Here is a 25,787-nt window from a genome sequence, read left to right as displayed (position 1 = left end):
TGGGACCCCCCTCCGGCCTGGCCTTTCCCTCCGCCTCCGGGCATCAAGCCCAGTCTGTGTGCTATGATGGGGGCTCAGGGTCAGGTGGCTTCCAGAGCTCTGAGGAGGCTCCTGCCCACCTCACCACTGCTGATGGCTTTCTGGAAAAGCAGACTCCTGAAGTACATAAGAGCCTGCGTAAGAATTTGCCCAGCAGAGGAGAGAAAAGAGAACCCCAGTTAGAGGCAACAGTTTGTTCAAAGGTCTGGAAGCTCAAGGGCCTGGTATGGTTAGAGAAGAGAGATGAGGCTGGGGATTGGTGGTAGCCAAGGCTTGTGAGGCCTCTTAAGGCCAGGCTAACGGCCTGTGTGTTTCTCCTGGGGGGTGGGCACTGGGGAGCCATGGGAGGTCTCTGAGCACCAGAGGGGGAGGGTCAGTCCTCTGTGAGAAAAAAATCAGTGATATGGGAGCGCCTGGCTGGCTAAGTCCGAAGAGCATGCAACTCTTGATCTTGGGGTTGTGAGGTGCAGGGATTACCTAAATAAATAAAACACTTAAAAAAAATAAAACCAAAACTCCCACAGTGTTATGGTCAATCACTGAGGTGTCTCAGTTCACTGGGAGAGCCCGGAGAGGGCTGTGAACCTAGCCTGGAGATCAGGAAATGTCTCTTAGAGAGAATGATATTTGAGGTAGGTCTTGAAGGACAGATGAAGGATTTGGTCCCCAAGAGAAAGGCTGAGGGGCCGGTGCGTCCAGGGGAGCTGGGCATCAATGAGACCGCTGTGGCTAGAGCAGAGGCAAGGTGAACTCTGGGATCTATGAGGGGTACACTGGAGAGGGAGGAGAGTCTGAGAGGGGAAGGCCGGGGGGGGGGGGAGGATGAGTTTTGAGCTGGGGCCCCGGTTATGGGGACAGAAAAAGAGTTAGGAAAACGTCACCTCCACCTGCAAAGCCTTCCTTTTAACCCCCGTGCAGGAATTTTTTTCTCACCCATTTCTGAATGCCCGCTTCACTCACTTATTTGTTTATTCAGCATATACTCCTAGGGCGCCTGGGTGTCTCAGTTGGTTAAGGGTCCGACTCCTGAACTCAGCTCAGGTGTTGATCTCAGTTTCGTGAGTTTGAGCTCCATGCTGGGCTCCACGATGGGTGTGGAGCCTACTTAAAAAAACAAAACAAAACAAAAGAAAGCAAATGCAAAAAACATATTCTCCTGAGGTCTCCCTGGGAAATGCTGGGATGGAGACCTGAGTCAGACCCAGGACTTGCCCTGCAGGGACTCCCCGTCTGGGAGGCTGTGCCAGGGGACAGACCTATACACAGTCACATCTGATGCGATGTGTAATAATGGAGGCAGCAGGGGGCCTTGTCTGTTAGATCAGAGAAGACTTCCTGGAGGAGGTGAGGCCCTCGCTGGGCCTTGCAGGAAATCCAGTTGTCTCCCAGCAGACAGGAGGGGGCCAAAGTCTCTGGGGAGACACATCGGGAGCATCATCTCATTTGATTGTGTTTGATTTCTCTCCTGAGGATCCCCATGTACCCTCTGGGGGGCGATGCCGGGGACCCAGAGATGGGTCAGGCCTGGGCCCTTGAGGGAGGACACAGAGTGCCTCCCCTAATGGGATCTGTGGGCCAATGGAGGTAGCACAGGGCATTAGGAATGTGCACAGCAGGCACTGACCCAGCTTGGGGTGGGGTGGGGGGAGTCAGGGTGGGCTTCCTGGAGGAGGAGAGCCAACTTGTAGGTAGAACCTGCTCTTCCTGCACTGTCAGTCTTGTCTGTCTCTCCCTCCATGTATCTCTGGCTCCTTCATTGTCTCTGTCTCTGAAAAGTTCCACGTCTTTCTCATTCTTTCTCCCCACCGCCGGGGTCGGCTGCTGTAAACAATGACCACAAACTGCACAGCTTAAAACAACAGCAATTTATTCTCTCACAGTCCTGGAGGCCGGAAGTCCCAAATCAAGGCGTGAGCAGGGCCACAGTCCCTCTGAAGGCTGCAGGAGAGGATCCTTGCATCTCGCAGCTTCTGGTGGCTCCTGGCGTTCCCCAGCTTGTGGCAGGACCACACCAGCCCCTGCCTCTGTCTTCACATTGTCCTCTCGAATCTCCCTCCGCCTTTCTCTTATAAGGACGTTTGTCATTGTGATTTAGGGTCCAGCCAGATAATGCAGGATGATAACTTAGTTACATCTGCAAAAACCTTTTTGCCAAATTAGGTCCCATTCTGGGTGCATTAGGTTCTGGGTGCATTTTTTGGTGTGTGTTGGGGGGCACCATTCAACCTACGCCTACCCCTACGCCTACCCAACCTACGCCTACCATTCAACCTACCCATCTTGGAAGAGTCACTTCCCTCTCTGACCAGCCTCAGTGTTCTATCTGTACAATGGGGCTAATCCTAACCCCATCACCTCCTGGGGCCGCTTTGAGCACGTGGCATGGCCCAGCGTCTAGAAAATTCTGCCCAGGATGGCTGCCATTTCTTCCTGATTTATTACTCCATCAGAGCTGGGCCCCCCCGCCACTCTTCCTGCCACGTTCCCCACTTCTCTGCACGGACGCCTCCATCGTGTTTTCTTCATCCCTCTTTGCTCTCTTTTCCTCCCCTGCTCCGCCACTTCCTACCTGTATAACTCTAGGCAAGTCACCTGCACCCTCTGACACTTGGTTTCCCCATCTGTAAAATGGGATAACAGCCTCTCCTTCATCGGGCGGCTGTGAAGATGACATGCATGAGTTCACAGAAAGTGCTCAGAACTTTGCCTGGGTACTTTATGTATTACTGTAATTTATGACGATGATGACGATGATGATGTTTTTGCTGTTGTTTTCTTTGTTTTGCCTCTTTTCCCTGTCTCCACGGTTCCCTCCCTCTCCAAGCTTCTCTCTCCATATATTACTGCGTTTCTGAGTAAGTCTCACTGACCTGTAAGCCTCAGGGGTCTGTAAGGGTCCGTCTCTCCCCATTGTTCAGTCTCCCTCTTCTCCCCCAACAATGATGGCTTCTTTTTTTTTAAAGTAAAATCTTGATTTTTTTTTTTCAGATTTATTTACTTATTTGAGAGAGAGCATGAGAGCGCACGGGAGGGGGGGTCTGGGTGGGGGGAGAGGGAGAGAAAAAATCCCAAGCAGACTTTCCACCAAGCGTGGAGCCTGACACGGGGCTCGGCAGGGGGCTTGATCCCATGACCCTGAGATCATGACCCGAGCCAAAACCAAGAGTTGGATGCTCGACTCACTGAGCCACCCAGGGGGCCCCCAACCTGTGATGGTTTTAAAACAAGCCTATAGGGGCACCTGGGTGGCTCAGTCGGTTAAGCATCTGCCTTCAGCTCAGGTGATGATCCCAGGGTCCTGCTCCAGGCTCCCTGCTCAGCGGGGAGCCTGCTTCTCCATCTCCCACTCCCCCTGCTTGTGTTCCCTCTCTCTCTCAAATAAATAAATAAAATCTTAAAAAAAACATTAAAAATAATAAAAAATAAAACAAGACTATAAATTCTTTGATACTCTTCTCTTCAAAAGGAGGAGCCTAATCTCTTTCCCTTTGAGTGTGGACCAGACTTAGTGACTCACTTCTGATGAATGGAATAAAACAGAAGTGATGGTGTGTGATTTTGGAGATTAGGTCCTATAAGACATCTCTCTCTCTCCCTCTCTAATCAGTCGCTCAGGGGGAGCCAGCAGCCATGTTATGAGGTCACACCAGCACCCCTATAGCCCTCAAGAGAGGCACAGCGATGAGGAGCTTGGACGAGCTCCTCAGCCCCGGTCGAGCCTCCAGGTGACTGCACCCTGGCCAAGGGCCTAACTGGACCCTCACCAGAGGCCCCGAGCTGAACCCCCCCAGCTAAGCCACACCCAAACTCCAAACCCTCAGACACGGTGAGACAATAAATGCTTGTTGCTCAAAGCCACTGAGTTTTGGGGTAATTTGTTACGTGGCCATGGATAAACAATACATACCTTTCTTGCGCTTTCTCTCTCTCCATTTCTGACTCTCTTTGGCTTTCTCTGTCCCCTCCATCTCTAGGGCCTTTGAATGCCCATTCTCAATTCTCTATCTGAATGCCTGTCTTTCTGACTCTACGCTCTCCCTTGATGTCACTTGGTCTGGTTCTGGGTCTCTCTCCCTCTCTCTGGCTCTCTGGGTCTCTGCCATCTCTTCCTCTCTGGTGATCTCTCTTTCTCTGCATGAGGGTCTCTACTCTGTGTGCGTGTGTGTCTGTCTGCCTCTTTCTCTGTGTTTCTACGGCTCTCTCTTTGGGGTTGGCTGTGTCTCTGGCTTTGGATCTCTTCTCGGTTTCTGTCTCCCCACCGCCACCCCCCTGGCCTGGCAGCTTGTTCTTGCGTCTCTGACCGGCGGGGTGGCTGTCTCTGCTCCTATGGCTAAGTGTGTCTCTGTATTTCTCTCTCTGCCTCCATCAGTACCTCTCCCTCTCTCTGTATCACTCTACCCGTATCTCCCTCTCACTGTGTGTCTGTCTCTCTCCTCCCCCCGCCGCCGCTACCCCCCTCTCCAGCACGCTGTGTCCCTCCGCCACGGCACCCCGCATCCACCTCAGGCTCCCCTTCCCTTCCTAAGCCTCTGCAGTTCTCCGACTTCACCTCCGGCTGCCTCGCCTCGGCCTTCCCGGCTCCTCCTCCCGGCGCTCGGTCCCTCTCCAGGTCTCTGCCTCCCCCTCCTGGTCAGCTGCCCGCACCGCACCCCGGTCTCCCCGGGGATCCCTCAGCCCCGTTAAGGCGGCCCCCAGCCGAGGCCGACTGGAGCATTGGGCGGGGGCTGCAGGCTCTGCTGCAGGCTCCAACCCGGGCCCCCACGAGCCGGGGGACCGCGGATCTTCCGGCGCCGGCGGCCCCGAGCACCGAGACCTCGGAGGACTCCGCCAGCTCCACCTTAAGCGCCCCCCCTCTCCCTTCTGCGGAGGATGGGAACTGCCAGCTCCCGGCCCCAGGTGTCCGGGCCACCCCCCCACCTCGGCCCCGGCACAGCTGGAAGCTGGGGATCAGCCCCCAATGACCCCTCCATCCTGCCCCTTGGGCACCCTCCTCCCACCAGTCCGAGGAGTGTTTGCTGCTGTGAGATCACCCGCCCCCCCAACAACAACGACAAAAAAATTAAATAACACCCAGAGAGAGATCAGAGAGGGAGGGGGAGGAGGAAGCAGGGACGAGGGAAGAGAGAGACGGAGAAACAGGAGAGGCAGAAGAGGAGGAGGTGGGGAGGCTGGGAGAGAAAGAAGCTGGAGACGAGGGAGGCCGGGAGGAGGAGAGAGAAGCAGGATGGAGACATGGGGTTAGGTGGCTCGGGGGAGCTGGAAGAAAAGAGAGCGAAGAGGGGGTGTGGATTAGAAACCAGGAGGTAACCTCGGGGAGAAGCAGGAGGCAGAGAAAGGAGTAGGAAGATCGGGAGGTAGAGGGAGATCGGAGGGTTGGGGAAAAGAGGAGAGGAAGGAGGAGAGGCACAGAGAGCGGGGAAAGCAGAGAGGAGTGGATTTGGGGGGTCTCAGTCCCCCGCTGCCTCAGTGTTTGGGGAACCAGACTCCCTGTAGGGAGGAGAGGCAGGCTGGAAGTCCTGGAGGGACAGGGTCCCACAGAAGGGGGAAGGAGGAGCTGAGAGAGGGGGCCAGGACATTGGGAAGGGGTCGCTCAGAGGCCTCCCAGGGATGGGGGTTGCAGCTCCTCTGAGCGCCCCTAAAGCGCTGGTACTCTGGGCCGCACTGGGGGCGGCAGGTAAGGCCCGGGGGTTGGGGCGTGAGCCCCTGAGGGAAAGGTGGGGGTGGGGTACCAGGGAGAGGGGTTCAGGCTGCTCTCTCCCCAGCTCACATTGGACCTGCACCTGACCCCGAGGACTGGTGGAGCTACAAGGATAATCTCCAAGGAAACTTCGTGCCAGGTGCAGCCAGGGCGGGGCCCAGGAATCGGGGCTGCCGGGTGCCTCCTTCCTCAAACCCAGGAGCCCTCTCCTCCTCTCAGGACCCAGGAGTCCCAGCCCCTTCCTTCCTTCTTCCCTCCCTCGGGAGTAGGGCCCAGCCTCTGAACCCCAGCAGCTCACCATGGGACATTATATATGCGCATTTCAAGTAGTGAGTGGGAGTGAGTGGAAGGAGGAGTGTGGGGGTGCAAGAGACAGTGTGTGTGTGGGTTTGCAGGGAAAAAGGCAGGTAGGTCTGGCTGCTGCTGGGAACCGGAGGTTCACTGGCCGGGTCCCCTGCTGTGTCCAGCCCTCTCCTGCAACTCCTCTCCCCAGTACATTCATTATCCAGCTGTGGGACAAGAGAGACTGAAAGAACTACAACTCCCACGGGCTCTGGGGCAGGCAGGCAGTGGATGAGTAGGCTGGCTGCCCTCCGGCCCGCTGGGAGTTGTAGTTCCTTCCCCCCAATGACTTAATGGCAGATAGGTTTGATTAAGGGGGGTGCTAGATGGTCTTTGGAAACTCCTCCAAGATTGTTCTAGGACCCAGGATTCTGGCTCAGCCCCCTCCTCCCTCAGACCCAGGAGTCCCCGTTCCCTGCCCTTCCTCTCCTGGGATCCGGGAGTCCAAAACACAGCCTTCTCGGCGGATCCCAGCCTTGGGATGCAGTCCCTATTTCTGACTCCCTATCCTCCCTGCCCCGCCCCTGCCTCCAGGGCCTCCCTTCTGGGGCCTGGTGAATGCAGCCTGGAGTCTGTGTGCTGTGGGGAAGCGGCAGAGCCCCGTGGATGTGGAGCTGAAGAGGGTCCTTTATGACCCCTTTCTGCCCCCACTGAGACTCAGCACTGGGGGAGAGAAGGTAAGGGGCCTGGTGGGAGGGGTTACCGAATCCTCTGGGGGTGGGCATGAGTAGGGGTGGGGTGCTGAGGTGGAAGGCCTGCCTGGGGTAAGGAGGGGTAGGCACTGGGTGGAAAGGAGGCTCCTTACACTCTAAAATGGATCACCTGTTCTTCCCTCCCCAAACATGGCTCCCTAGTTTTTCCATGTCTATAAAAGCAATGGTAACACAGACTGTTCCCCACGCCAGGCACGGTTTTAAAAGCTTGATCAGCTTGCTAATCCTCCCAGCCACCCCTTGAGATAGATGCTATTATTCCCCTTATTTTAAGGATGCAGAAACTCAGGCACAGAGAGATTGAGTTACTTGTCTGAGGTCACACAGCTAGAGTGTCAGCACTGGGATTCAAACCCAGGCAGTGTGGTCCTAGCTCCAGGCTCTTGCCCACTCTGCAATCCCATTTCTTTTTTTTCTTTTTTAAGATTTTATTTATTTGACAGAGAGAGAGACAGCGAGAGAGGGAACACAAGCAGGGGGAGTGGGAGAGGGAGAAGCAGGCTTCCCGATGAGCAGGGAGCCCGATGCGATGCGGGGCTCGATCCCAGGACCCCGGGACCATGACCCGAGCCGAAGGCAGACACTTAATGGCTAAGCCACCCAGGCGCCCCGTGCAATCCCATTTCTTATAAGAGCTGGCATCCCTCTTCACTCAGCTGCCCCTGCCAAAAGCCGGGAGCTATTTCCAACCCGTTCTCGCCCTCATTCCCATGTCCAGTCTGGGTCCTTTTTAGTCTCCCTGCTAAATATCATTCAGATCTTGTCACTTTGTGTCTCCTCCACTGCCCCCACCATCATCTTGCACCTGGACTGGTGCGGTAGCCTGCTAGCTGGCCTGGTTCTCTGCCTACTGCAATCCATTCTCCACCCCACAGCTAGAGAGATGTTTAAAAACACAAAGCAGATCATACCACTCCCCTGCTCAAAATCTTTCTATTGAGATAAGTAATACTAACACTTAAACAGCAAGGTGTGAGATACATATATATGTATTTATTTATAATTATTTAAATAAAAATACAAAACATCCCATCATTGCCCACAAGGCCCTGCCATCTAGCTCCTATCACCTCTCCTTTGCTCACCAGGCGCTGGTCCCACTGGCCCCTGCACTAGCACGGAAACAGGCTACCTCAGGGCCTTTGCATTTGCTGTTTCCTCTTTCCAGAATGCCCTTCTCCCTGCTCTTTGCAACGAATTCCTACTTATCCTTTAGGTCTCCATTCAAATGTCACTTTCTCATGAAGGCCTTTCCTCATCCCACTACCCCTCACCCCAATCTAGGCTGGGTTTCCCATTTTACCTGAGAGCTCCCAGTTCTTTCCCACATGAGCATAAGATGTAATTAATTAAGCAGTTACTTATGTGATTCATTATTTATTGTCTGCCTCTGCTCCATTAGGACACGAGTTCCATGAGGCCCAGGGTTTTTGTCTACTTGTTCATTGCTCCCTTCCTGGCATCCATAGTACATAGTAGCAGCTCAATAAATATTTGTTAGTTGAATAAACTCACCGATATTGAGCACTGGTGTTCCAACTATGCTGAATGATTAAATGATTGATGGAAGTAGAAAATGTAGGAGTGGAACATAGGAGGGAAACGACTTTCCCTCTTTGACCCTCTGACGGCTTCCACCTCTCCTGCAGCTCCGGGGAACGCTGTACAACACCGGCCGCCATGTCTCCTTCCTACCTGCACCCCGGCCCGTGGTCAATGTGTCTGGGGGTCCCCTCCTCTATAGCCACCGGCTTAGTGAGCTGCGACTGCTATTTGGAGCACGGGATGGAGCTGGCTCTGAACACCAGATCAACCACCAGGGCTTCTCTGCTGAGGTGGTGGCCACTGACCTCTGACCCTTGACCTTCACCCTGAGTTGACCCAATTCCTCCCCCCTCACCTTTCTCTTAATGCCTCACCCCACCCTCCTTCACAGAACTGCCCCCCCCAAGCACTAATCTTTAACCTGACTTGGGACCCCAAGGGCCCAGGGCTGCACCCATTCTCTCCCTCCCCTTCTGCTGGGGGACCCCATTCTGTGCTCCCCTCCCAGGTGCAGCTCATCCACTTCAACCAAGAACTCTACGGGAACCTCAGCGCCGCCTCCCGGGGCCCCAATGGCCTGGCCATCCTCAGCCTCTTTGTCAATGTGAGCCCAGGCAAGATTCGGAGGGAGGGAGGGGCTGGGTGCCTGGAATTGGGTCTGGGGAAGAAGGAGTCTGGGAGGCTGAGACTCCTGGGTCCCTGGGGGAGGAAGGGACTGGGGGCTCGGACTTCTGGATTCCTACCTCCTCACCTCGTACCCCCACACAGGTGGCTGGCAGCTCGAACCCCTTCCTCAGCCGCCTCCTTAACCGTGACACCATCACCCGCATCTCCTACAAGAGTAAGTCGCTGGTGCATTGATGGTGGTGGCGGCGGGGGGACCAGTGTGTGCAAAGGAGGGAAGTTCAAGAGGGGTACTGCTCCTCACTCTAGCCCGATATTCCCGCAGATGATGCCTACTTTCTTCAAGACCTGAGCCTGGAGCTCCTGTTCCCCGAATCCTTTGGCTTCATCACTTATCAGGGCTCTCTCAGCACCCCGCCCTGCTCAGAGACTGTCACCTGGATCCTCATTGATCGGGCCCTCAATATCACCTCCCTCCAGGTGACCCTCTGTCTGCCCCCTCCACCCTTGCTAACCCATTCCCTGGCCTGGGCATCCCCCTTGGCCTCACCTACCCTCCTTCCTCCTTCCACGTCTGACTGCTAGCAGGTCACACAACCTTTGGGGGTGGGCTGGGGCCGAGTAAGACCCCGCCCACCTGCTCCAGGAGCAGGGCTTCCTCTGTGACCATTCACCAGGACAGTTTATTATTCACTCTCAGTTTCCCACCCCCTTCCGTGGCAGATGCACTCCCTGAGACTCCTGAGCCAGAATCCTCCGTCCCAGATCTTCCAGAGCCTCAGCGGTAACGGCCGGCCCCTGCAGCCCTTGGCCCATAGGGCCTTGAGGGGCAACAGGGACCCCCGGCACCCCGAGAGGCGCTGCCGAGGCCCCAACTACCGCCTGCATGGTATGGTCCAGTCTGCACCCCCTCCACACGTCTTGGTCTAACCCGCCTATGTGTCTCCCCTTCTTTTCTCAATATGACACAGTCCTACCCACCCCTTTGCTGTTTCTGTATGGTCCAGCCTCCTAAGCTCGCACTCGCTCGTTCTCTCTTCTAAGTATGTGTCACATGGTACAGTCCACCTCCACGCCACAGACCTTTGCTGGTCCGTGATTTGTCTTTCCTTTTCACTGCTTGCAACTTGCTCTATTACCCGAGCTCCCTGGCTTCCCACCGGGCCGTGGTTTCTATTACGACGACTTTCCAAAATGGTACAGCCCGGATCCCTTCCCTGTTTTCCATGTGGTACAATCTCATGTTGTTCCGTAATCTGACACACACCCCCTTCCTGAAAATCAACATGGTACAATCCCCTTCCCTTTCTAAAGCCTTCCTGTGGTTTGACCCTGTGATCTCACGGCCACCTCTCTAGCTTCTCAACATGGTTTGCCTTCCCCCCCGCCCCAATGAATACCTTCACCTAGTTCAGTCTGATGCTGAAGCTGGACGTCCCTATTCCACCCTCCTGCTGGTTATAAACCCAGTGCCGGTCCAGAATCTGTTTCCCCAGCTTCTCGACCTGGTACATGCCGGGTTCCCCCTTCGCAGCCTCCTTGTGGTAGAGCCCTACGCGGCCCAGCCCCCGCCCTCTGCAAACCCTCTGCAGGGTCCAACCTGTCGTGCCCTAAACTAACGCTCCCCCGCCGGTGTCGTCTGTCTTACAGTGGATGGTGCCCCCCATGGTCGCTGAGACTCCCCACTGAGGACTGCGCCTGTCCTTTCCAAGTCTCCCCACACAGGGAGGGGAGTCACCCCCAAAACAAAGCTATTAAAGGGACAGAATACTTCCGGTTTCTTAGTGGTCTGATTCTAGGCGCGGCGGGGAAACATTTGGGTACCGAAGAACAGCAGCCTTCTTCTAGAAACCAATCTCCCTCTTCCTAAACCGCACTGCTCGGTTTTTTGGCTTCCTGTTTCCCAAAACCGTCGTTTAGATTGGCGGCTCCTTTAAGCGGCGCCTCTTTCACTCCCCCCAACTCACCCTCCCCATCGGGCAGCACGCGCAGAGCCATGTGCTTCCCCCTCCCGCCTGCCTCATTGGCCCGAACTGGGTCACGGTCCCGCCCCCAGTGCCGTCTCCCATTGGGCAAATGTAGGTCAGGGTCCCGCCTCCCACCTAAAGGCACGGCAACTTCACGCACTGAACCCCTCACGCGCCCTCCCGGGCCTTGGCGGATCCAGGGGTCCCATTGGCCGTGCGTCTCGAGGGGTCAAGACGCGATTGGCCCGCGCTTTCAGCCGGAGGGAGGCACGCGGCTGGGGTGCTTGGCCCAAGAGGCAGGCGGGGGCCGAGAGGAGGGGTGCGCGCAGTGGCGTCGGGTGTTTTGGTTTGGCTTTTTTTTTTTTTTCCGCGAAAGAAGTTTGCGTTGGCCACGCCTCAAGGCGGCCGCCTCCTCTTACCCCCTCCCCCGCCCCTCCGCGCACACCTCTTGGTGCAGATTGCAAAGCGCCTTCCGCTGAGAGAGCTGCAGATTTTGCAAGATCCAGGCTCGCCCACCTTGTAGAAGGAGCGCCTTGTGTCCCCTTGAACTCTGGGTTGCAAAGAGCCGGCTGCCTGATTTGATCAGCCCCTCACTCGGACTGCATGGTCTCCAGGGACCCTCGTGAGTTGCACGTTTCTGCACTGAGGACTGCAAATCTCCGTCACTCCTAGGATTTGCGGTGATCTGGATACTGGAGGCTTGCAAGCTACGCTCGCCCGCCCCTGGGCAGGCACTCGCCCGGACCACTGGAGTGTGCCGCTGACTGGCAGGCCAGCTCTTCGCCTCTCCATGAGCCCGTGAGCCTGCGGGCAGGTGGCCGGTGATGGCGCGGCCCGTGAGCGACAGGACCCCGGCCCCCCTGCTGCTGGGTGGCCCAGCCGGGGCCCCCCCTGGCGGGGGAGCGCTGCTTGGGCTGCGGAGCCTTCTGCAGGGGACCAGCAAACCCAAAGAGCCAGCCAGCTGTGAGTTCTAGCCCCCATCTATCCCAACCCAGACACCCTACTCCCTTAGGGATTCAAGTGCTGGGGCGGGGGGGGGCTATCTCCTACGTGCCGAGAGAGTCCATCCTCTAGCCGTCATCTACCGAATTACTAAGGTGTTTAGGCCCCTAGATCCCTCAGCACCCAGGATCCAAAAGTACCGGCGCTCAAGCCCGTCCACCAGGAGGACCCAGGAGTCCCCCAGAGTCGTCCTCTCCGAGGACCCAAGAGTCTGGACCCCAGCCCCCGCTCCTTTGGTCCTGAGAGTCTGGACCCCTGGGGTCCAGGGAGGAGGGAGGGGGTGTGTCGGATGCTCACACGGTAGTGACACGGGCTTGGGCGGGGCCTCTTGGGGTCACATGGAGTCTAGGGATGAGGAATGTGCCCCAGGAATAGAGCCCCTTCCTGCCCCTAACAGAGTGTGGGGGTGGGGAGAAGAGGCTACAGTGAGCAGGGGGATAGGCTACAGAGAAATTACAGAACTGTCATTTTTTTCCCTCTCACCTACCTCTCTCTGAACTTCCGTCCCCCTTCTGTATCTCTATCCCTTCCCTGGTTTGTGTCCTATCCCTCCCTGGGCCCCTATCCTCCCCTCTTTCTGAGTCTCTGTCCCTCTCTCGGTCTCTGTCCCCCTCTCTGTCTCTGCCACCTCCGTCTGTGCCTTCTCTCTCTGGGTCTCTTTCTCTCTCTTGAGTCTCTGTCTCTTCTCTTTGGGTCCTTGCCTTCTCTCCTGTCTCTCCCCCCCCCCCGCCCCGCGCCTGTCCCCTCTTTCTCTGGATCTCCGCCCTGTGGGTCTCTATCTCCCCTTTCTTCGTGTATCTCTGTCTCGGGGTCCCTTCTCCATCTCTTCCTTCCCACCCCGCCCGGTCTTTCCTTGGCCCGCAGGTCTCCTGAAGGAAAAGGAGCGCAAGGCGGCTCCGCCGGCAGCCACGGTCCCCGGGCCTGGCCTGGAGACGGCGGGCCCGGCGGATGCCCCAGCTGGGGCTGTGGTGGGCGGCGGGTCCCCGCGGGGGCGCCCGGGGGCCGCGCCTGGCCCGGGTCTGTTGGCGCCGCTGCTGTGGGAGCGGACGCTGCCGTTCGGCGACGTGGAGTACGTGGACCTGGACGCCTTCTTGCTGGAGCACGGGCTCCCGCCCAGCCCGCCGCCCCCCGGCGGCCCGTCACCGGCGCCCTCGCCCGTGCGCACGCCCGCACCCTCCCCGGGGCCCGGCTCCTGCGGCTCAGCTTCCCCTCGTTCCTCCCCGGGGCACGCCCCCACCCGGGCTGCCCTCGGGGCCGCGGGCGGCCACCGCGCAGGTGCGACGGCGGGGGCGGGGCAGGGCCCTGGCGGGGCGGGGCTTGGGCTTCAGGGGCAGGGCTGTGCGGCACTTGGGCCCGGGACGGTGGGGCTGGGGTTGTGCGTCCAAATTCTGGGTCCACCTAGGCGCGAGATGTTGGGAGAGGAGTCCGGATTCTTTGTCACCTAATGCATCAGGGACTGGGGCGCCCTGTGGGGCGGTAGTGTGGACTTTTCTGTGGGACGTGGGGACAGAGGGTCCGGATACTCGAGGAGCCGGGATTGGAATCCCAGAACACGGGAATTATTTACTGGGAAATGAACTGCGCTCCAGAGTCTGGGGCCGGAGTCGGTGGAGTGGGGAAGGACCGTAGCTGCTAGGCCCTCTGCAGGGGAGAAAGCAAGGACGGGGCACAGACTTCTGTTTCACCAGGACATAAGAGATTGGCAGCCCTAGTTGCTGGGTCCTCCAGTGGAGAGGAGCTAGAGCCGGCAGTCCCGGAGTCCTCTAGAGGGGAAAAGGTCGGGGATCTTCATTCTGGGTCTTCCGTTGGGGCGAGGACCGAGAGCTTCCTATGTTCCTGGGAGAGGAGGGGCCTGGGATCCCAGAATCCTGTGTGTCTCAGTGGCGAGGGAGAAAGTCCAGGGGTCCGTTTGTCAGCGTGCCTCCCAGAAAGCAGGAGGGACTGGACCTTTGGAAATTGAGAGGTTCGAGCTGAGAGACCCCAGGGAGCAAAAGGAAAAGTGTGCTCCCTCGGGCACTTGGGGGTCTCCACGGGCGGACTGCAGGTTGGGGATTCTGGGACACACCTGCCCCTGGCCGGACCTCCGGGCAGAACCGGGGCCCTCCCCTTCCCAGCCGCACATTCCCGCGCCACGTGAGTCCTCTCCTCCCTCCTCCCTGCTGCTCATTTCGCGCACGCGTGGTCACGCGGAGGGGGCGGGGCCTGGGGAACTAGAGGGCGCCCGTGGCGGCGGGGGGCGGGGCGGGAAAGCAGGCGCCCGCACGTGACTGGCCCTGAACCCGTATCCTCAGCTGACCCCGGCTTGTTCGCTCTTAAAGGCACCGGCCGGCCCTGCCCCTTCTCCTGAACCAACCTCCCCAAAACCGCAATCATTTCTGCTTTTCTTCCCTTACTCGTCAGGGCCAGTAGCTCTTAAGCGGCTCACCTGAAGTCTTTTCAGTGCACTGGATTTCTTTTCCCTGAACAGCTTGGGGTCTAGGCTTTGGTCAGGGATTCATGGTAGATAATGGGAAAGGAGCTAACGCTGTGAATCTGAAGGCCTGAGGTTCCAGAAGCAATAGAGGAGGCTCGTGTGTTACTTAGGGTATGTCAGTTATAATTGGGCCTGTTTCCCTGTTATAAAAGTGGAATTGGTTCCATGATGTCTAAGCACGTTGTAGCTTAGAGAACCTTCGTATTTTATATTAGAGAGGTTGATCTCTGGCGGGCTTTGTAGTAGGTCTCATAAGGGCCTTCCTTGTGGTCGAAGAGATACCTGAGCAGGGGGTAGCCTCTGGGAACCCTCCCTCCCCCAAAGAAATACACACTCAAGCGGCACATTCTGTTTCCCCAAGGCCTGACCTCTCGGGACACACCCAGCCCGGTGGACCCGGACACCGTGGAGGTGCTGATGACATTTGAACCTGACCCAGCCGATTTAGCCCTGTCAAGCATTCCTGGCCACGAGACCTTTGACCCTCGGAGACATCGCTTCTCAGAGGAGGAGCTTAAGCCCCAGCCCATCATGAAGAAGGCCCGGAAGATCCAGGTGCCAGAGGAGCAGAAGGTGAGCACTGCCCGATGTAGGATGCAGGCATGGCCCTTACAGGTCCCACAGCCGGGGATGGCCCTTTCCTCACAGACAGGCCTGGGCTTCTCACCGCGGTTAGCTCTCAGGTTCTCTTAACCTGCAGCCAAGCATCAGTTGTCCATAGCCCTGGGGCGCAAAGACAGCCGAGGTTTGGGCTTGAGATTTACGAATATGGTGTCACTGTGGAATGCAGACTCAGCCAGCCCTGCCAGACCCACCAGTACAGACTTGGTGCTTTGACCAGGCCCTGTTGCTAAGGACAGCATCCATTAAGAGCAGTATCAGTCTGTTTCTTCAGAGCCGCTAGCCGGGCTGGGGCTGGTCCTTTGATCTCTGACTTGGGGCATCCTTCGGGGTGCTTGCATCTGCCTAGGATGCAGACTTTGCCAGCCCCTCTGGGCCTTGTTTTCTGGGCCTGGGCTGCTCATTGGTAAGAGGTTTCAAGTTCCCATTAGCAACCAGAGCCACATTCTGATTTGGGGCAGTGACCTTTTTTTTTTTTTTCTAGCAGCCTGCCTTTGCCAGTTCTGGGGTCTCCCCTGGTAAGGGGTGCCTGGGCTCCTCTCACCAGACTTCACCATAACTACCTGAAGCACTGAGGGCTGACCTGTAAACCCAGTCTAGACCAGTGGTTTCTCCTGTCACAGGGCCCGACTGGATTTACCCTAGTAAGCAGGAACTAGGCTTTAATGAAATGGGGGTGGGAGGAGAGCATCTTTTGGAGCTCTGGGTGGTCCTGGTTACTGAGGAGTGATCCTCCTCCACAGTCAAATTCTAGGACTGGAGGACCCTAAACAGTGGTGTGGGGAGGTCTCAGGATAGGCCCCTTTGCTACGGGACAGCTCTTCTAGCAGTCAGGACCTGTGGGGGAGAAGGCAGCTCTCTGGCCTCCTCCATTCAAGGCCAGAGGGTCAAAGACTGGCTGCAGTTATCGGGACCACCTAAATTGCTGGGGAAGGATGAGGTTGCCTTGACAACTAGGTCAAAAGGCCCCAGCTCTGGAAGGATTTATGGGACACAAAACCCCATCACTAGGGAGCCTAGGCTTTCCTTAGCAACCAGGATCTGAGAAGGTGGTGCATAAGGCAGTGCTTTTTACTGGGAGAAGCCCTCAGACCCTGAAGGCCCTGTTGCTAGGGAACAAGCATCCTTAGCAACCAGGGGCTAACTGTAGGCCCTTTGTCAAGCAAGGACTGGTGGGGTCTGCTTTGCACAGCGGAGACTTGAAGCCTAGTGCTTGGAGTGGGGAGAACTATGTCACACCTAGCTGTTGCTAGGGGCCTGCTCTCCTTAGCAACCAGACCCTTGGGTACCCATCCTAGGAGAGCCGTGGTATCCTTTGGGCCCCACTGCTGGGCAGGAAGCACCCCAGAGGGTCTCTTAGCTGCCCTCTGGTCCTTGAAGGCACAAGGAAAGCTGCTCCTCCTGGCCCTTCTGGCCCATAGTGCCTTCTCAAACCCCACCCTCAGGACGAGAAGTATTGGAGCCGGCGGTACAAGAATAACGAGGCAGCCAAGAGGTCCCGAGATGCCCGGCGGCTCAAGGAGAACCAGATATCGGTACGGGCGGCCTTCCTGGAGAAGGAGAACGCCCTGCTGCGGCAGGAAGTGGTGGCCGTGCGCCAGGAGCTGTCCCACTACCGCGCCGTGCTGTCCCGATACCAGGCCCAGCACGGAGCCCTGTGAGGCCGTCCCCCGCCCCTGCCCGGCGGCCTCGCTCAGACTTGCGCCCTGAGGCCCTCTTCCCTCCCCGCCCTGTGGCCCACCGGCCGGCCAGCTGGGTGCCCCAGGGACGTGATGATGCAGATAAATACATTTATATTTTTAAGAAAAAGCGAGCCTCCCCCCTCCCTCGCGGGGGCGGGGAGGGTCCTCTGTGTGTGCCCCTACCACTTCGGGGACCCCATCCTCCCACCGCCTCCGTTAACACATCCTGAATAAATCTTGAGAACCCCAGAGCCAGCTGTTGTGGGGGAGGAGGCAGCTCCCTGGCCCCAGTTCAAGGCCCTCGGGTCACACTGGCCGCGGTCTGTGGGCAGGTCTGGGCTTCGGTCCATAAAACGCAGGAGCTCCTGGAAGCGCCTAGAATTGGATCCCTCCCACGGGCTGCCGGATGCAGAAGGGGCGACGGTCTGAGGAATGAAGCGACTGCCTTTATTGCATAGACCTTTTCAATTGCTTTGAAGATTGGGGTCAGGGGACGCACAAGAGACAGAAGACGGGAGAAATGAGTTTCCTCGTCCCCACCGGCGGGGGGGTGGGAGGAACATTAGTGCAAATCCGAGCGTCGGCCCCGGGGAACCTGCCCCTCCTGGGCTGATTGGCCAGTTAAGTGGAGGCACCGGAGTGGGTAGGGCGAGACCCGGGCCCTGACTGGCCAATTAACTAAGGCCTCCCCGGCCGGTACATGCCAGGTCCCGTCACTGGACAACGCGTAAGACAGTCTCCGCCCTCAGCGGACCTGGCCTCCCACGAGCCGGAAGCGAGGGTCTGGACCGAGCTCCGCCCTCATTAGGCACTACCCTCGGGGCCAGCCCGTTTGTCGGTGACCATGATGACCCCGACCCCCTGGAGTTCGGGCCACACTCCTTCCCACATTACCTCTGGTCCCCTGGGGGCCGGCGCAATCCTGAGACGGGGCAGGGGTCCCTGCGTGTGGGGCCTTCACCCTAACTCTAGCAGCCAGGCCCCGCCCCTAGGCCCCGCCCCCTCGGAATGCTGGCCCCGCCCCCGGCGGGCAGCAAGCTCCCTTAGGGTCAAGGCTCCTGGCCCGGGCGGCCCGGAGGCCCAGTGAGCAGGGTGCCGAGGCCTGGATGCACCTGCGCCTGCAGTGGCCCATACTCCACTTGCTCTCCGTCCACAGTGAGCACGCCGCGAGGCGTGAGAGGCTCGAGGCGAAAGGCACGGGCCGCGGCGTAGCCCAGCTGCGGGCAGCCCAGGCTGAAGTGGCTGCCTCGCTCCATGGCCAGAAAAAGGCGCAGCAGCGCCGCCCGCGAGATGCCACCGCGCACCCAGCAGAGGTGCACCAGGCCGTCGTCAAAGCGCGCATGGGGAGCTGCCACCAGGTCAGCGCCCAGGTGGCTGGGTGAGATGGCCAACATAAGCACAAAGTCCCCCTCAAGCGTCACCCACCCCGGGGGCAGTGGGGCGCCCAGAGGTGGGAGCAGGTGGTCAGGTGGGCCCCCGGTAGCGAGGTCTCCCAGGGCATCAGGGGTGGGAGGTGGGAGCCCAGAGGAGGCTGGCATTTCTGGGACCCCCTCGGTGATGGGTGACAGTAGAGCCTTAGGGGAGCTAGGTGGTGAGGGCAGCAGGGGGTCTGGGGACAGTGGGGCATCCCCAGCCCCACCCCAGTCCCCGACCAACTCTGGGCCCCCCCCATTGAGGGACAGGATGGGCAGGGGCTCAGGTGAGCCGGGGGAGGTCAGGGCAGGCTGGGGCAGGGGCAGAGGCAGGTCAGACACTGAGCGATGCAGGGGTGAGTGTGTCACAGGCGGGGCCGGGGCCGGGGCCGGGGCCAGGGTCAGCTCGGACTTGGCACGGGGCAGGCCGTGGGCAGGGGTGGGGGAGGCAGGTTCCACAGCGGCAGGGAGGTAGGAGAGGCGTCCGCGGTAGGTGTGCAGGGTGGCAAGGCCCAGCACCGTGCCCAGTGTGAAGCGGGCACTGCCCAGGGCCCTGAAGCGCTCGCTCTGGATGTCCACGTCTGACACGAAGCCCCAGGCCACAGACAGGAAGGAGAAACAGCGGGAGCCCGAGGCCAGCGTCACAGAGAGCAGGTCCAGCGGGCGGCTGCCCCCCCGGCAGAGGAGCAGCGAGCAGTTGAGCAGCAGGTCGACACCCAGGGCAGGTTCAAACCTTCACAGCCAGAGACAGACGGACGGGAGGGAAAGAGTAAACAGGGTGGCGTGAGAGACCCAGAGCGCAGGGTGGCAGGAGAAAGACACAGAAAGGTGGGGGTGCAGACAGCAGGGGGACCACATGGCCACCTCCGGATGGACTCTTCCTACTGAGCCAGGTTCCCTGTCCGCTCGCTCATCCATAAGCATTCACTCAGTGCCGCCTGTGGGCCAGGCACGGTTCTGGGCACTAGGGATACAGCCGGGGGGAGGGGCGGCGTGGGGAGCATCCCAGCCAAGACTGATGGACTTGACTGACCGTGGACTGCCCGGGGGAGACGTGCGGATAGACGTGCCAGGTTGCAGGAGGGCTCATCCCTCCCCTCACGGTAAGCAGGCTGGCGGAGGCGGGACCCCACCTACCCCCCGTGCTGGTTCACAGCTCCAGCCAGGGCGTTGCCTGAGCCACAAGGGAGGATGCCCACGGGTGTCTTCACAGCTTCTTCCCAGTCAGGGCGGTCTAGGAGTCCGTTCAGCACCTGCAGGGCGGGACACCGGCCACTGGGTCCTGGTCCTAGCGCCAGGCTCGAGAGTCCCCCAGGGCTCAGGTAGGGTGCCCCTGCCCTACCTCGAAGAGCAGCCCGTCTCCCGAGACTGTGACAATGCCGTCCCACTCACTCAGGCTCAGCCCCTGAACCAGCTCCCGGGCGTGGTTCTGCCGTTCTAACGTGGGGGAACCAGGAGGTGAGCCAGGCTGTTCCACTCTGCCCCGCCACCACTCCCCAGCACTCAGAACTCGGGAGTCCTGGCACCCCCGGGCCCCTACTTCCATCCTGGCATGGCCCTTACCTGTCTGGATGAGGTTGAAGGACAGCCCGGCTTCAGAGATCATGGGCAGCACGTGGTTCTTACACCACTGCCAGGCCAGACCCCGCCCCCCGTAGGGATTGACCAATAGGAGCAATCGGGGTGGCCTTGGCAGCAGCTCCAGGGTTATTTCTGCAAAGAGAGGGGAAAGAGTCTACAGAGGCCCCAGACCCGGGCCCCTCACCTCAGAAGCCGGAACTGCAAACAGCCCCCAGTGGAGGTGCTGGAGGCCTGGCACAGTGGCCTGCTGGGAATTCACAGTTTTTCTCCAGGGCTTCAGCTGCCCAGGCTCAGGTGTGCAGCCCCGCCCCGCTCTTGAGGGGCCGAGACAAAGGCAGGGCTTGGTGTCTAATCCCAGTGCCCTTTGGACCCATTTGTGGGAAGAGGGAGACCTGTGGGTTCCACTTTATCCTCAAACACCTGGAATCCAGGATCAGGTTACGACACTGCAAGGCTCCCTCACTGTCACCATCCCTTAGGGCCCCCAACCAGCCAGCAGGATCCTGGAAGACCAAGGGAGGCTCACCAGATGCGGACCCTTGAACCTTTACCTTCCTGTGCCAAAGGAGGAGCCTGGGTGGGGACCTCTGCCCAAAAGCCTTCTCTGACTCCACCCCCCCCCCCGCCTTAGGCTGGATTAGATGCCACCTCTGAGCTCCTGGCACGCCCTAGGGGACTTCTGTGAGTGCCTGTCACCCTGGGTGGTGACTAATCATGTCTCAGTCTGCTGCTCGCACCAGACGGGGAGCCTCTGACTCATCTGTGTGGTCAGGGCCCATGGAAGCGGGGGAGGGGACAGAGACAAAAATCTATGAGCAGGCACAAATAATTTCTCTGCCTGTGGTTGCTCTTCCTTCTGTAGCCCATCGCCATGTGTCTAGCCCTCTTTCAATACGGACCAAGACAGACATATCACAGACAGACACACAGGAGAGAAGAGACACAGGTGTCCACAGAGGGAAATCCACAGAGACGCCGAGGTGGCCCTAGGACAGAGCGGCTGTGTAGTGCCTCACCCCCGTCCCCAGGCAGTGGCAGTCCACGGAGCAGACACATAAGGGCAGTGGCCCAGCGCTGGGCCTCAGTGCGGTTCTCCTCGTAGGTGGCTGCCCCGTCGGCCCGAAAGGTGCGGGCAGCTCTGCGGCGGCCCCCACGCCGGCCCTGTGGGTAGGTGTAGATGCAGAAGTAGGCTGCCGAGTCGGAGGGGTTGCGGCTCCGCAGGGTGCAGCAGCCTGAGACCTCGGCCAGCGGGACCAGGCCGCCCCGGGGCCGGGCTTCGGGCTTCGGGCGTAGCCGCTGTATGTGTAGGGCCTGTGGTGTGAGAGTGAGGGCTAAGCGGGATCCCCGGGCCGGGTAGGAGCCGAACTCGCCATGCAGGAGCGGGGTGCTGGCGGCCAATGGTGGCGGCGGTGGGGGGGCCATGGCCTCGGCCCTGTCCAGGGCGCTTCTAGGCCTGTGGCCCCAGCTGCAGGTCAACTCCTGGTCTGGCCTCTGTGGGGAGGGAGGAGGGCAGGAGTCAGAGTCCAAGACCCCTGTGGCAGGTAGAGAGAAGCAGGGGCAGGGCCTGTGGACAGGAGACAACAAGGAGCAGTGACAGGCAAGATGGGGGCATCAGAGACAGACAGGCTCAGACAAGTGTGGGGAGACCCTGAGGACACGGGGCACAAGCCCATTATACAGGAAGGCCAGCATCCTGGAGGGTGGACAGCCAGGCATGCAAACGTTCATTCATTTATTCCCCAAATAATTACTCAGTACCCTCTATGTGCCAATCAGAGTGCCAGGCCCAGCAAACACAGCAGGGAACAAAACAGACAAAAGTCCCTGCCTTTGTGGAGTTCATATTCTCTTAGGAAGACAGAAAGACAAAAGAAAGAAGTCAAATATATAGTATGCTGGATGATAAGGGCTTTGGAGAAGTATGAGAGGAGAGAGAGCTGGATGGTGGAGACATGCACAGACGGAGAACACAAACACACACACACGCGCGCACACGGTCATCTCCGGATGGAGAAAGTGACACGGGAGAGACACTCGGATACAAAGAAAGAGAGGGATACGATCTAAGAACCAGAGAAACCCCGAGAGGAGACGACCAGCTTCGATGAGATGAAAGCCAGCATGATGAGAGATACTTAGGAGAGTCAGAGTGTAGGGGCCCCAGGAGGACCTCTGAGGGTCAGAAAGACAAAGGACAGAAAGAGCAGCTAGGAGGGGCCGGAGGGAGGGGTGTAGACAGCTGGAGAGACCAAGAAGGGATGTGACATGGAGGAACTGAGGAGTCAGAGAGCTACAGGAGCCACATGCAGGCGCCTGCGAGGGACAGGGGCCAAGAGCTGGACCCCGAGCACTGACCTGGGCGTCTGGCCGCCTGCTCTCCAGGGAGGGGGTGGGAGCCGGGCCTGAGGTCCCCTCCCCAGAGGCCTTCCCCCTGCCCTCTGCCCAGTTTCTGCCTCCTTCCTGCTCACCTTTGTTCCCCACCGCCCCGCCCACCCAGCCAGCTGCCAGGCCTGCCCCTTACCTTCCCCGGCCCAGAGCAGCCCCAGATGCACCCCCATCTGTGGACTCACCCTTAGAAGTCACCTCTGCCCCAGCCCTGAGCAGCTCCCTCGGGCCCCGCCCCTAAACTTGCACTGACCAGAGCCCCCATCCCTGAGCTCAAAGCAGGCTTAGATACAGAGTCCTAGATCTCCTCCTGTCCTGGGCCTGAGCCTCTGTCCCTAGGTCCTCAAGTCTCTGGCCTGGTCTCCATTCTCTCCACCCACCCTGGTACCCCCAGCCCTGGGCCTGGGTCTCCATCCAAAGGTTCCCCCCCAATCCATAAGCCTGAGTCTCTGTCGCCGGTTCCTCCGGTCCCGGTCCTCCATCCCCATCCATTTCCAGAACCCAGTCCCAGACCTGGGTTTCCATTTCTGGATCCCTCAGTCCCGGTTTTGGTTCTCCATCTCCATCCCACACCCCCTGGTACCCCAGTCCCGGCCTGCGTCTCCGTTCCTCTTGGTCCCGCGGTCCCCCAGACTCGGGACCCTGACCCTACCCCCGCACCCTCCTCACACGCCGAGTCCTCCTGCAGGCGGCCCCTCAAGTCAGCACCAACCGCCCCCATCAGACCCAGGGGTGGGGGGGAGGGTGTGCATCCGCTCAGCCAATGGGCGCGCGGCCGGCCTGAGCCGCGCCAGTGAGAGCGCGCGGGGGACGGGGCCGGCCAGCTCGCGAGCTTGGCGCAGAGGCCAGCGGAGGGACAGCTTGAGAACTGGGCGGGGCATCGCGCTTCGCGAGATCGGCTGCCATAGTAAGTGAGGGCACGCGCGCAGCAGAGGGAGCGTCACGACCCCACAGACAGCGCCGCTGACGCCATCTTTGTGGAGGGCAAGTGGTAGCCCTGCCCCGTCCATTGAGTTTTTAAAAGAGGCAGGAGGGAGGAGACTTTCAGTTGCCGATAGAGGCTGACCCTAACACAGGTCACCAAAACCCAGAGCTATGCAAACGGAGTTAATAAAAGAGACCCAGAAAAGCAGAGTCAGAGGCAGTATGAGACTTAGAGAGAGGGCTACCTGTTTTTCAGATAGTTACAGAAAGACAGAGATATATACAAAGAGACAAAGACAATAGAATTGAGAATATGCAAGGTTAAGGATACAAGAAAACCCAGAAAATGATGGACATAGAGATGGAGACAGATACTTCTGGAATGAAAATCAGGGAGGACAGGCTCATTAATTCACCAAGTATTTACCTTGGACTCAAACCAGAGTGGAGGCAGCATGACATGGACATCTGCCCAGCAAATGACCCAGTAACATGGCAAGCAAGACAGAGAAACAAGGAGAGAGATGGGGAGAAACAGTATCCGAGAGAGACTTCTAGGCCAGGGGTGAGGGAGGAAGACAATGTTGGAGGACCGGAAGCTGAGAGGAAGTGAGCCCGAGAGACAGCAAAAATGTTGACAGAGAGACATAGAGAGGCAAAGACATAGTGAAGCGGAAAGAAAGCAAGGCGAGAATAATACCAGGACACCAAGAAACAGAATCGTAGAAAGACACATGCAGAAGGAGACAGGGACAGAATTTGCTAGAAAGCAATGAATGGAAGATGTTTTTTTATTGTCAAACAACGTACCTTGTGTTCAACCCAGAGCAACAACAGCAAAAGAAATACCCAGAGAGGGGCGCCTGGGTGGCTCAGTCGTTAAGCGTCTGCCTTTAGCTCAGGTCATGATCCCAGGGTCCTGGGATCGAGCCCCGCATCGGGCTCCCCGGCCCGCGGGAAGCCTGCTTCTCCCCCTCCCACTCTCCCTGCTTGTGTTCCCTCTCTCGCTGTGTCTCTCTCTGTCAAATAAACAAAATCTTGAAAAAAAAAAAAGAAAGAAATACCCAGAGAGAGGGTGGGGTGGGGTGGGGACAGAAACCCAGGAAGGAGACAGGGAACCACACACCTTAGTTTGGGAGAAAGAAAAGCAGGCACCCTGGACCGACAAACAGGCTGGGACTCAAAGACAGAGACCAAGTCACCAAGCCAAGGGAACAGAGACAAGGAGGAAACTGTGTCCCATGGTGTGGTAATCTTAACTTCCAGAGGGACCCTTACCTGATCCTGCTGTTCCTCTGCTTCCAGGTGTCCATTCATCTGCTGGCCCTCTGCTGTGTTACCCCATCAGCAAGACCCTGGTCCTGGGCGGCAGGCCATGGGAGGGTGGTATGGGCAAGGAGTCAGGCCTCACAGTTGGGGCCTGGCCTTTGGCTCTGTGGAGGACAGGTGAAAAGGTAGGAGCATCAGGGGCAGACTTCGGGCTGGGCTGGATGTGTTGGAGGCCAAAGGGGCAGGGCTTCCCTGAGGAAAGAGAAAAGAGGGGACAGGTCAGCTTTGTCACTGCCCCAGCCAGTCCATCTGGTCCTACCCAAAAAGGGCTAACAACAGGAGTGGAGGCTAATTTGTATTGAGCACTTATATGCAAAGCATTGTTTTAAGCATTTATACTAACTTACGTAAAGCTGGAAAATACTCTAGGTGTCAAGCCTATTATCCCCTTTTTGAGGATAAGGAAAGTAAGGCACAGAGAGGTTAAGTGACTTGCCCAAGGTCACAGTGTTGTTAGTAATTAGCACGGCCAGGATTTGAATTTGGTTACAGCAGACAAGACCCCATCTCACTATCTTTCTATGTCTGTGCTTCTCCCCAGATCTCCATCCTCCCTCTCCTTCTAGGTCTCCTTGTCACCCCCTGGGTCTCCATTTCCCTCACTCTCGGTCTCTGTCCACTACCGCTCTGGGCCTCCAATCCTCCTCCCCTCTGAATCTTTATTTCCTAAGTCTCTCCTCCCTTCTCTTTCAAGAGGCTTTTACCTATTCCCTCTCCACCGCACACCCCAAGCCTGGGGCTTCAGTGCGCCTCCTCTGCACTCCTGTACCGTGCAAAGCCCTCACGCAGAGCGCGCTGGGCGACTCGAATCTCTCCAGCAGGGAAAAGCAGCCCCCAAGTGGTAGAGGCTAAGGAGGGGTCAGAGAAGGGGCAGGGGGAGAAGACGAATATAAAAATTGGAAATAGAGAATGCTATAGAGTGGGCTGCAGCAAGAAGATCTCATGGAAATAGAGAATGCTATAGAGTGGGCTGCAGCAAGAAGATCTCAGGTTAGATCTCAGGTAGGACTTCCCGAGCTGTGGCTGCGCCTAGGAAGCGCCGCACGAGACAGGAAAGGTGAGCCTGATAAGGAAATGCCTGAAGCGTGGGGTCAGAGGTTTCCCGAAGTCCTGACAAGGCCCGCCAGCTCCGCCTCCTCACCTCCAATACGCGGCCCGCCGGGTCCTCCAGGAGCCACAGAGAGACCGTCGGCGTCGGGCCAGAGCGTCACTGTGCGACGCGGCCTCCTATCGCCGCGCGACATCTCTCTCGCTCCCAGATGCCTTTCTTCCGGAAGACTATCGAGAACAGGGACTGGGTAGGGCCAGAGAGGCCCCCGGCGTGCTGGCCCGCCCCCGCCCAGCCCTTGACGTATCGCTTGTTCCCGGTGGGTTGTTCTTCCACTTATTCCGGAATCGCCCATTCGGCCGCTCTGCGACTCGCCATAGAGAGGCTCGACTGGAGTAGAGC

General features: G+C 58.4%; 3 protein-coding genes across 12 annotated transcripts; 2 read left to right on the top strand and 1 right to left on the bottom strand.

The window, feature by feature from the left end:
- Window positions 1–5,177: 5,177 nt before the first annotated feature.
- CA11 (carbonic anhydrase 11) lies at window positions 5,178–10,838 on the top strand. 3 transcript variants are annotated; one of them, XM_034986921.1, is made up of 9 exons: window positions 5,178–5,713; window positions 5,802–5,876; window positions 6,614–6,756; window positions 8,442–8,627; window positions 8,846–8,941; window positions 9,106–9,178; window positions 9,287–9,441; window positions 9,685–9,850; window positions 10,612–10,838. In XM_034986921.1, exons 1-9 carry the CDS (start codon window positions 5,647–5,649, stop codon window positions 10,635–10,637), a joined length of 987 nt encoding a protein of 328 aa, XP_034842812.1. In that variant the 5' UTR covers window positions 5,178–5,646; the 3' UTR covers window positions 10,638–10,838. The 3 variants fall into 3 exon arrangements, with proteins under 3 accessions (XP_034842812.1, XP_034842811.1, XP_034842813.1); XM_034986920.1 differs by lacking the exon at window positions 10,612–10,838 and having other exon boundaries at window positions 9,685–10,597; XM_034986922.1 differs by lacking the exon at window positions 10,612–10,838 and having other exon boundaries at window positions 5,214–5,713; window positions 6,644–6,756; window positions 9,685–10,598.
- A 249-nt stretch (window positions 10,839–11,087) lies between these two features.
- DBP (D-box binding PAR bZIP transcription factor) lies at window positions 11,088–16,957 on the top strand. Its single transcript, XM_034986918.1, has 4 exons — window positions 11,088–11,891; window positions 12,795–13,205; window positions 14,765–14,976; window positions 16,470–16,957. The coding sequence occupies exons 1-4, from the start codon at window positions 11,753–11,755 to the stop codon at window positions 16,683–16,685; spliced, it is 978 nt and encodes a 325-aa protein (XP_034842809.1). The 5' UTR covers window positions 11,088–11,752; the 3' UTR covers window positions 16,686–16,957.
- A 176-nt stretch (window positions 16,958–17,133) lies between these two features.
- Window positions 17,134–25,779, bottom strand: SPHK2 (sphingosine kinase 2). Of its 8 annotated transcripts, none has more exons than XM_034986911.1 (7): window positions 25,479–25,779; window positions 24,287–24,529; window positions 20,716–21,190; window positions 19,682–19,831; window positions 19,461–19,555; window positions 19,256–19,371; window positions 17,134–18,851 (listed from the first exon to the last, which is right to left on the bottom strand). In XM_034986911.1, the coding sequence occupies exons 2-7, from the start codon at window positions 24,323–24,325 to the stop codon at window positions 17,756–17,758; spliced, it is 1,971 nt and encodes a 656-aa protein (XP_034842802.1). In that variant the 5' UTR covers window positions 24,326–24,529; window positions 25,479–25,779; the 3' UTR covers window positions 17,134–17,755. The 8 variants fall into 8 exon arrangements, with proteins under 8 accessions (XP_034842802.1, XP_034842806.1, XP_034842801.1 ...); XM_034986915.1 differs by having other exon boundaries at window positions 24,287–24,441; XM_034986910.1 differs by lacking the exon at window positions 25,479–25,779 and adding an exon at window positions 24,685–25,274.
- Window positions 25,780–25,787: the final 8 nt, after the last annotated feature.

The sequence above is a fragment of the Mirounga leonina genome, unplaced genomic scaffold (genome assembly GCF_011800145.1).
Source record: "Mirounga leonina isolate KUSES-001 unplaced genomic scaffold, KU_Mleo_1.0 Mir_376, whole genome shotgun sequence".
Lineage (NCBI taxonomy): Eukaryota > Metazoa > Chordata > Mammalia > Carnivora > Phocidae > Mirounga > Mirounga leonina.
Note: the sequence above shows the minus strand (reverse complement) of the source record. Positions and strands in the feature narration are given on the sequence as shown.